The 11,113-nt window shown below is 43.1% G+C and overlaps 1 protein-coding gene across 3 annotated transcripts in view; it reads right to left on the bottom strand.

Annotated features, from left to right (window-relative positions):
• OVCH1 (ovochymase 1) overlaps positions 1–11,113 on the bottom strand; it is a 413,341-nt gene that overhangs the window by 77,070 nt on the left and 325,158 nt on the right. For all 3 annotated transcript variants that reach the window (XM_033953446.1, XM_033953447.1, XM_033953444.1), the window contains one exon: positions 10,593–10,769. In XM_033953446.1, coding sequence (XP_033809337.1) covers positions 10,593–10,769 — 177 coding nt within the window. The remainder of the gene's footprint in view (positions 1–10,592; positions 10,770–11,113) is intronic.

Here is an 11,113-nt window from a genome sequence, read left to right as displayed (position 1 = left end):
CAGAACGCAGGAGGATAGAGAGGAACTCCAGAGCGACTTGTGTAGGTTAGAAACATGGGCGGAGAAATGGCAGATGAAGTTCAATGTGGAGAAATGCAAGGTTATGCATTTAGGCAATAAGAATAAGGAATACGAGTATACAATGTCAGGTGCAACTCTGGCGAAGAGTGAACAAGAAAAGGACCTGGGTGTACTGATAGATAGGACCCTGAAGCCGTCGGCACAATGTGCGGCAGCGGCAAAGAAGGCAAATAGAATGTTGGGCATGATAAAGAAAGGAATCTCGAGTAGATCGGAGAAAGTTATAATGCCGCTTTATAGGGCAATGGTCAGACCACACTTGGAATACTGCGTCCAACATTGGTCTCCCTACCTAAAGAAGGATATAAAACTGCTGGAGAGGGTGCAGAGACGAGCAACAAAACTGGTGAAGGGTATGGAGAAACTGGAATACGAGGATAGACTTATAACATTAGGATTGTTCTCCCTTGAGAAAAGGAGACTGCGTGGGGATATGATCGAGACCTTCAAAATACTGAAAGGAATCGACAAAATAGAGCAGAGAAGATTATTTACATTGTCCAATTTGACACGGACTAGAGGACATGTAATGAAGCTAAGGGGGGACAGGTTCAGGACTAATGTCAGGAAGTTCTGCTTCACTCAGAGAGTGGTTGACACCTGGAATGCCCTCCCAGGGGAGATTATTGCGGAATCGACCGTCCTAGGCTTCAAGAGCAAACTAGATGCATATCTCCTTAAGAGAGGCATATAAAGATATGGTGGACTATAAATTATGCCAGGTGTACACCTGGCAGGGCCTCCGCGTGTGCGGATCGCCGGACTTGATGGACCAAAGGTCTGATCCGGAGATGGCAGTTCTTATGTTCTTATGTAATGATTTAAATTAATGCAATTATTTTTTTTAATAGGTTTTTTCTCTCATGGTTCCAGAACATCTTCCGTATTGGGGGGTGAGGATCTGGGGGTGGGATTGCTTTCTATTATGCTGTATAAAAATTGAAGGAACGATGCTGGATGGGTTATTTTCACAGAGTGGAGCTGTAAGAACTCCAGCTCTACATGTTGTGTATGGTTTCTGTACATTTTGCTCTCTAGTCTCTCTCATATTTTTCTTCCTTCAATAAAAATTGTTTCAAAATAAAATAAACTAACCAAGACATTACACCATACTACAAGAACAGGCAACCCATCACAGGAGATTTCTTAAATGAAAACAAAAATTATAGCCAACACTGAGTTTTTATGCAGATTGCTTAATCATTTGCTTGGCAGTGCTTGCATCAGGTCCCTTGAAGGGGTCAGTTGGTAGGTATTAAATCACTTAGAGCCATAAGGGCCCATAATCAAAAACATAGATATCCAAGATATTCTAAATTGGTACTTGGATGTCCTAGTCGCCAGGATGTCCAAGTGCTGATAATAAAAAATGACTTTTTTTATATTTAAAGTTTTTATTGAATTTTCAAACAGATAAACAGCTTGAAACATTTCAAAGAATAAAACACATTATCACACAACCTTAATAGAACACCCAAGCATGGGCAAGAATGCAATAACAAATGTATCCCCCTAATCAGCAGGCTAGCATCGGGGGATGCTAGCCCTGCCCCCGAAAACCAGGAGCCTGCAAGCTCTGACGACTCCCCCTGTCCACAATATGCCCATGAAACACTGCATTTCTGCCAATGAATGACATGACATCATCTCCTCCTCCCCCCCCCCCCTCAAGGAGCATATAGTCAACATTAGGATCAAGCTCTGCCCTCTTTCCCCCTAAACATCCAATTTCTGGGAAAAAACAGTTCAGGTATTTACCGAGTGCATATAGTAACCTCTGCGTTTAGTCACATACAATTCCATTTTCCCCATCAAAGATAATTTAACTCTCCACTCACTCAAATCAGGCACCAGGGTCTGTTTCCAATAGGCAGCTATGAGACATTTGATCGCTGCCAGTTCCATCCTCAGTAATCTGGTTTGCCATTTAATAGCACAAATGTTGGTCAACCTCAATAAACAGCTTTGAGGAGTAACAGGAACCCCCAAAATCTGGGACAGAGTCCGAATCACTGTGGTCCAGAAGGGAGCCAATACTGTGCAGTCCCACCATATGTGGTGAAAGGACCCTAAAGCCCTGTGACATCGCCAACATCGGTCCGAGGACTGTGGAGTGTGGATACATCTTGTGGAGTCTATCCAGGGTATAATACCAGCGGCTCAGCACCTTGTAAGCATTTTCCTGTATCAATGCACAGGTGGCAGCCACCTTGTAAGCATTTTCCTGTATCAATGCACAGGTGGCAGCTCTCCCCACCTCAGCACAAATGGTGTCCTACTCTTTAGGTGTGAACGTGCAGTTCAAATCCTGCTCCCAATGTCTTCTAAAAACAAAATCTGGTATTACTCACCCCCTCAAGTATTGATATAAAATTGAAATGGGCCAGGGCACCTTCTGCAAAGTTCCCCATAATTTTTCTAAATGTTCAGCCTCTATGGGAGATGTCTTATCCCATCCCCGAGCACTCATATAATCGGCCAGGCAAACTCCCTCCCGTACTCCAGGTGTACATTTCAGGACATTGAAAGATACTATTCTCCCCGCCTGCAAGAAGTCTCGGAACTTGGTTAAGCCCAGATGCCCTAACTCTCAAAAATGGGGTTGGTTTTACCCACTAAAAATTGTGGTTCATCCCTTAAAACTGCTAAAGTGGAGGCCGCTAACTTATTATTGCATTCATGTTTCACTCTGTCCCACATCTTAATCAGGTGTAACATGTAAGGGTTATCTGTCTCTTGGGCCCACTGTGTCCCAGTTAGTGAAGACCAAAGCCTATAAGACAATCTACCATGAGGGACAAAGTACTGCTCCAACATCACCCCCCACTTGTGTGCCCCAGGTCCCACTCCAAGAGCATCCTTAACTGCGCAGCTTGGTAATACCATTGAAGATTGGGAACCCCTCTGCCACCCCAAGCTCTATCAGCACACAACACTGTCTGGGAAATTCTGGGTGTTCTATACTGCCAAATAAAGCTCCAAAATTCCATTTGTAATATTTTAAATGTCTGAGGAAGAATGAGGATTGGTAAGGTCTGGAACAGAAATAACAGCCGTGATAGGACATTCATTTGAAGAACCACTATACCCCCCCCCCCCCCAGAAAGCCTAAGACCATGCCAGCGTTGAAGATCAGACATGATTCTCCAGACAGCCGGCCCATAATTAACCTCATATAAACAAGACAAATCGCTGGGTAGGTACCTAAATATTTGATACCCTTTAGTGCCCATTTAAAAGGGAACTGTTGTTAAAGGGCCTGAACCCTGGTCTCATCTAGAGTAAGATTTATCTTGTTGGTTTCCCTTGCGATCCATTTTCCATAAGCACATAAGCATGGCCTCTGCCGAGTCAGACCATAGGTCCATCATGCCCAGCAGTCCGCTCCCGCGGCGGCCCCCCAGGTCAATGACCTGTAGTGATCTATTACTCAAGAGCATTTTGTCTTGTATAGTAACCCTCTAATTGTACCCCTGGATTCCCTTACCCCTCAGGAATTCGTCCAATCCCTTTTTGAAACCCAAAACCGTACTCTGCTCAACCACCCCCTCTGGAAGCGCATTCCAGGTGTCCACCACCCTCTGGGTAAAGAAGAACTTCCTAGCATTTGTTCTAAACCTAACTCCCTTCAATTTTTTTGAATGTCCTCTAGTTCTTGTTGCCCCCGCCAGTCTGAAGAATCTGTCTCTCTCTACCTTCACTATACCCTTCATAATCTTATAAGTTTCTATCATATCCCCTCTAAGTCTCCTCTTTTCCAGGGAAAAGAGCCCCAACTTCTCCAGCCTCTCAGCATACGAGAGGTTTTCCATGCCCTTTATCATTTTTGTCGCTCTTCTCTGGACCCTCTCGAGTATCGCCATATCTTTCTTTAGGTACGGCGACCAGTACTGGACGCAGTACTCCAGATGTGGTCGCACCATTGCCCTGTACAGCGGGAGGATAACTTCCTTGGTTCTGGTAGTGATACCTTTTTTGATAATGCCCAACATTCTGTTCGCCTTTTTTGAGGCCGCTGCGCATTGTGCTGCCAGTTTCATTGTTTTATCCACCAAAACCCCCAAGTCCTTTTCTAGGTTGCCTTTTCCCAATGTCATCCTCCCCATCTTGTAGTTGTACATCAGGTTCCCTTTCCCTATGTGCATAACTTTACATTTCTCCACATTAAAACTCATCTGCCATTTATCTGCCCACTCACTCAGTTTGTCCAGATCCCTTTGGAGTTTTTTACATTCCTCTACAGATCTAACCTTACCGGAGAGTTTTGTGTCATCCGCAAATTTTATAACTTCACACTTTGTCCCTGTTTCCAAGTCATTAATAAATATATTGAATAGCAGCGGTCCCAGCACTGACCCTTGTGGGACGCCACTTGTGACCCCTTTCCAGTCAGAATAGTGTCCCTTTACTCCTACCCTCTGTTTCCTGTTTGCCAACCAGTTTTTGATCCATCTGTGTATGTCCCCTTCCACCCCGTGGTTCCACAGTTTCCTTAGAAGGCGCTCATGAGGTACCTTGTCGAAGGCTTTCTGGAAGTCTAGGTATAGTATATCTATGGGGTCACCTTTGTCCAAATGTCCGCTTATCCCCTCGAAGAAGTGCAGTAGGTTTGTTTGGCAGGATCTTCCAGTACAGAAACCATGCTGGCTTGTTCTCATCAGCTTATTTTTTTCTATGTGCTCACTGATACTGTTCTTGATCAATTTTAGTCTTGTCTAAATTTATTTTAAAGCCAGAGACTTTCCCGTACTCTTCAAAAATATCTAACAACTGAGGCACTGAGTGTTCGGGATCTACAATATACAAGAGAATATCGTCAGCAAATAGGGCTATGCGATGTTCAATGCCATCTAGAAACATAGAAACATAGAAAATGACGGCAGAAAAGGGCCATGGCCCATCTAGTCTGCCCATACTAATGGCCCACCCCCTAACTACCTCCATAAAGAGATCCCACATGCCAATCCCATCTTTTCTTAAAATCTGGCACGCTGCTGGCCTCAATTACCTGTTGTGGAAGATTATTCCAGCGGTCAACCACTCTTTCGGTGAAGAAATATTTTCTGGTGTCGCCATGAAATTTCCCATCCCTGATTTTCAACGGATGCCCTCTTGTTGCCGTGGGTCCTTTAAGGAAAAAGAGATCCTCTTCCACCTCGATACGGCCCGTGACATATTTGAACGTCTCGATCATGTCTCCCCTCTCTCTGCGTTCCTCGAGTGAGTACAGCTGCAACTTACCCATATCTAGCGAAGATATGAAGACTGCCACTCAAGTGGAGAAAGCCTTGGCCAAGGCTGGACAAATGCTGGGTTGCATCCGAAGAAGTTTTGTCAGCCGATAGCCTGAAGTCATAATGCCATTGTACAGGACCATGGTGAGACCTCATCTGGAGTACTGTGTTCAGTTTCGGAGGCTGCATTATCAAAAGGATGTGAAGAGAATGGAATCGGTTCAGCGAATGGCCACTAAGATGGTCTCAGGACTCAAGTATCTCCCATATGAAGAACGTCCAAGCAGGCTGCAGTTATATTCTCTCGAAGAACGCAGAGAGAGGGGAGACATGATAGAGACGTTCAAATATCTTACAGGCTGTGCTGAGGTGGAGGAAGATATCCTTTTTCTTACGGGTTCCATGGCAACAAGAGAGCATCCACTCAAACTAAAGGGTGGGAGATTTCATAGCAACATCAGGAAATACTTCTTCACCGAAAGGGTGGTTGATCATTGGAATGGCCTTCCACGTCAGGTAGTTGAAGCCAGCAACGTGCTCGACTTCAAGAAACGATGGAATAAGCATGTGGGTTCACTTTGGGGAATTGCTTAGGGGGAGTGTTCTTTAAGGGGAGGGTTCTTTTGAGTGGGCATACGTGTTGGGCCAACGGCCCTTTTCTGCCGTCATACTCTATATTTCTATCTACAGAGATCCCCTTCAATTGTTGATGATTCCGTATCATAAGTGCCAACGGCTCTATTGAAATAGCAAATAGCAAGGGGGAAAGCGGACACCCCTACCTAGTTCCTCTCGCTATAGGAAAAAACTCCGTGTAAGTCTGATTGATCTTAAGACATGCTCTGGGCTCACGATATAATGCTCGGACCCACTCATAAAATGGCCCCCCAACTCCATTTTCCCCATCACTATCCAGAAAAAAACCTCTCAAAACACCCGGTCGAAAGCTTTCTCAGTATCTACTGCCATCAAAACCACTTGTTCTGTTCCCTGCTTCATTTTCCACATCAAATGTAAAGTATGGCAGATATTATCACAAACCTGCCTCTGTTGTATAAAACCAGATTGATCCATATGAATCAAGTGAGGGAGTAGCTTCCCCAGGCGTAGGGCCAGAACTTTAGCTATGATTTTGGCATCGACATTCAAAAGGAGATTGGTCGCTGTGACCCACAATTTAACGGATCCCTCCCAGGTTTCACAAGGATCGTAATATCCACCTCTCCCATAGTTCCTGGTAGAAAACCTCCCTTCTGCACCTCATTCACAACTCGTACCAACAGGGATCCCACTTGTTCACCACATTTTTTTTAAAAGCGGCTTGTATACCCATCTAGTCCTGGTGATTTCCCAGTCTTAAGCCATCTGGATAACTCCCAATACCTCCCCCAACGTGACCGGTTCATTTAGCAGTGCTTGATCAACAGGGGAGATAACAGGTAAACAAACGTACCCTATTCAAAATTGGGCCACCTCCTCTTCTGCTCCTTCCCCTTCAGCACTATACAGGTGAAAATAGTCCAAAAATGATTTACCAATGTCTGTGTCTATAACCTGCAAAGCCCCCTCCCATACCGTTTTGATGGATCCTCTCGCCTGCTTGATTTCGATATAACGAGCCAGCTGAACGCTACACTTACTATGCTCATAAAGATGTGATTGAAACCATTCTCGCACATGATTGTACTCTTCCATTTGAATCTGATGCAACTCTCCCCTCACTATATGTAACTGTTCCACAAGCTGGGAATCTGGAGCGCGGTTATGGGCCATTTCTAAAGAGATCAAACATTCTCGCAAGTTCAACATGGTCTGAGCTCTGTGCTTTTTAAAGCGGGACCCCCCCTAAGTACCAATTTCAACACATCCCATAAGATCCTATCAGACACCTCCCCTTCAACACATCCCATTAGATCCCAGACACCTCCCCTGTTTCATTAAGCTCCAAATAAGTGGCTATACTTTGATTAATCTCTTCCTCCACCTCAGGCACATTAAGCAACGATTCATTAAGTCCCCAATAGCGGGTTCCCTCCCTCCCAATATCACTCCTGCACAGTCCACCGATACCGGGGCATGATCCAAAATTTGGATACCCCCAATATCAGCCTCCTGAATCTTAACCCATTGATTCCTATGAACCCACAACCCATCTATCCTTGTGTAAGTTTGAGTATGATAATAATGCATGTAGTTGCGCTGAGTCCCATGCAAAAGTCTCCAGCAGTCAACTAATCCTAAAGTCTGCATAAAGGCCTGAAATGCTCGAGTATTTGCCCTGTGTCAGCCCCTGTGCCTCCTTTAGAATGATCCAGCTGGCAAACAGGAATCACATTAAAATCCCCTCCCAGAACACCACCCCCTATGTGAATGACAACAATTCATCCTGCAAAGATGAAAGAGAAACGGCTCTTCATACTTTGGCATTGGCCTACTATCTCGACAGGACAAAGCCGCATAGAACATCTTCTCAATTTTTTTGTTTGCTTTGTTCTTAACAAGTTGAGTCATCCTGTTTCAAAGAGAACGATTTCCAATTGGTTGGCTGCATGCATCTCATTCTGTTATGCTCAGGCTGGGCTACAACTGGGGAGTCGGGTCACAGCCCATAAAGTTCGAGCTATGGCAGCTTCAGTAGCTTTTCTCCGCTCTACCCCTATTGAAGAGATCTGCAAAGCTGCTACTTGATCCTCGGTTCGTACCTTCACCTCTCATTACTGTCTGGAATCTTTTTCCAGACAGGATGGGCACTTTGGCCAAGCAGTATTGCAAAATTTGTTTTCCTAAAGGCTAACCTTCCCCCATTCCATTCTGTTTAGCTTGGAGGTCAACTGACAAGTTTCTGGAATACAATCGTAATGGCTAATAAATATATGTCAAACACGTATTGTAGGTAGTAGTTAGTAGCAGGGAATCATTCAGGCCACATAAACACGAATTGCTGACATAACACACACTGTATGAAAAATCATAATATAACGGAGAAAAATAAACCTCAATTGTGGAAGGCTGGGACTACACAAGTGCCCAAACCTAAGCACATCATCACGGGTTTATAAAAAAACTCCGTATACATGTAAATCAATCAATCAATCAATCAATCAATCACTTCCATTCATACAGAATCAAATTTCTTCAGGAGCTTTTTGTTGTAGTGACAGCAATGTGCACAAAATTCAATGCATTATTCGTGTCCAAAAAGTAGTGACCAGAATCCCAAACTTAACTAAATTATTAGCGAGGGCTACAGCTCAATTTCACTTATGTAAACGGTTGTGGAGGCGTGGAGCAAAAAGTCACAATCAAGGAAAAATACACTCATCTGAAGGTGTAGAACTTCAAAAGAGGGACTAGGGACTAGGAGTTTAAAGCCTCTTTTGAAGTTCTACACCTTCAGATGAGTATTTTTCCTTGATTGTGACTTTTTGCTCCACGCCTCCACAACCGTTTACATAAGTGAAATTGAGCTGTAGCCCTCGCTAATAATTTAGTTAAGTTTGGGATTCTGGTCACTACTTTTCGGACACGAATAATGCATTGAATTTTGTGCACATTGCTGTCACTACAAAAAGCTCCTGAAGAAATTTGATTCTGTATGAATGGAAGTGATTTATTTATTTATTTATTTATTTACATGTATACGGAGTTTTTTTATAAACCTGTGATGATGTGCTTAGGTTTGGGCACTTGTGTAGTCCCAGCCTTCCACAATTGAGGTTTATTTTTCTCCGTTATATTATGATTTTTCATACAGTGTGTGTTATGTCAGCAATTCGTGTTTATGTGGCCTGAATGATTCCCTGCTACTAACTACAACCTACAATACGTGTTTGACATATATTTATTAGCTTGGAGGTCACCCATATGTTAAAATATGCTGCCTTCTTGTCCTGGGATAAAGCAGTTACTTACCGTAACAGGTGTTTATCCAGGGACAGCAGACAGATATTCTCACAACCCACCCACCTCCCCTGGTTGGCTTCTTAGCTGGCTTACTTAACTGAGCTGTACACCTACATCAGGCAGGAAGGCACTCGCATATGCACAGTGCGGTCAGTTGCAAACTTTCTAAAGTTCTTAAAGTGACGATGCACTTTAGCAGCTGTCCGTACCAGGGCTCTATGGATGACGTCACCAATATGTGAGAATATCTGCCTGCTGTCCCTAGATAACACCTGTTAACGGTAAGTAACTGTGCTCTCCGGAACCCTTTATGTTAAGTTCAAAGCAATGCCCTCTAAGGTGCCCCACTGCTCTGTTGCCATGCCTAGGTAGTCGGTAAGTGCACTTCTGCAAATGGCACCATAGTGTGATTGACAAGCGATCGGCAATGTTTTTGAAGGCAACCACTGATGTAGGCACTGTTTGCAGAATCTGGTCCACTGTACAGTGTCTCAGGCTGAAGATTCATCCTCATCTTATACAAGACACTACATTTTTATCATCACAAGTAGTTAAAAATATGAGCGAGCTGCTATTTTATGACTAATACCAATGATAGCATAGGTACAAATTATGTTTGCTCATACCAGATTTCAGAGTTAAAGTAGCCTTTCCTTCTGTGATTGCCAGCACTTTGCTGTGGCTATCTGGCACTGAAAAAACCCAACTACTTATTGCCCCATTTCTATTCTTCCACCCAATATTCTTTTTGAAGGTGCATGGAGTCCTTCATCCACATTAACTATTAAGTTAGTGCAGAAACATTTCTATTGTGAGGAGCAGGTAGGTTCTTCAGGAATTATAGAATTTGCTCGCTCTCCATGATTGAAACCATAATATTGCTGCACAAATCGTAATGTTAGGAACATAGGCCTAAAGTCTCCTGTGCTCCTTTAAATGAGCATTACTTTTATCCCAAATGATAGAAAGCAAAGTTTCTCACAGCTGATTTTACATTAGCACTCACTGTAACTAAAAGCAAAAAGCAAACATCGATAAATATATAGAGATGTAGTCATTTCAAACAATGTTGTTCACCAATAAGTGAATACTATCGACAATACTCTAAGAAAAGTGTGAACTATCAACATAGTGCACACAGGGTGATTCCCACAATCATGCATGTGTGCACTATTGAGAAAGCACATACCGTGCTTTAAGAAGAATGTGCACTGTATGCAAATTGTGTGCACTTAATGATATTCATTTTACAACAAAGACAAAAATTTTCTGGGTACCCAACCCTAGTAAATAGAATAGTAAAAAGATACTAAATAATACAGATTAACCTTTGTCACATCTTGCAAAACGTTCAGCATTTAGATTCTTACTTACAATCAGCTTCCATCCCACCAGCAGTAATTGTGTCATCCTGGATTGATGTCTTGTTTTCTTCAATAGATGATAATTTGAATCCTCGCTCCCCTAGGGACTTGTCAGTTTGGAAATGCAAAGACAGATAGCTGCCACTTGACTTGAGAGTAATGTTGTTTTTGCTTCCACAGAAGGTAGCTGTTGAATATATATATATGTATATATATAAAATACCATTCATTATTTACATAGGTAAGTGCATTCCTATAAGTAAAATAAAAAAGGTTTATTTTAGACTAGTCTATTAACTCAGTGGTAGAGTTATGCTCTACCATGATAAAGGGACTAGATTTGATTTCCTATGCAAATCTTCTGCTCCCCAAGTCAGCTGGGTGCCACAGAAGTAGAGTTCAGAGTCCCTTGGAATGGAAGAAAGATGGAATCACTCATCATGTATTGAGTAGTTGGATATAGGGCCCATAACTTCTGGGTTATCAATGGATCCTTAAGGTATGGCTCTCGGCTAACAGCTCAAACTGTAA

This window comes from Geotrypetes seraphini, chromosome 7 (genome assembly GCF_902459505.1).
Source record: "Geotrypetes seraphini chromosome 7, aGeoSer1.1, whole genome shotgun sequence".
Classification (NCBI taxonomy): domain Eukaryota; kingdom Metazoa; phylum Chordata; class Amphibia; order Gymnophiona; family Dermophiidae; genus Geotrypetes; species Geotrypetes seraphini.
The sequence above is the reverse complement of the archived record's forward strand: the minus strand, read 5'-3'. Positions and strand labels throughout refer to the sequence as shown.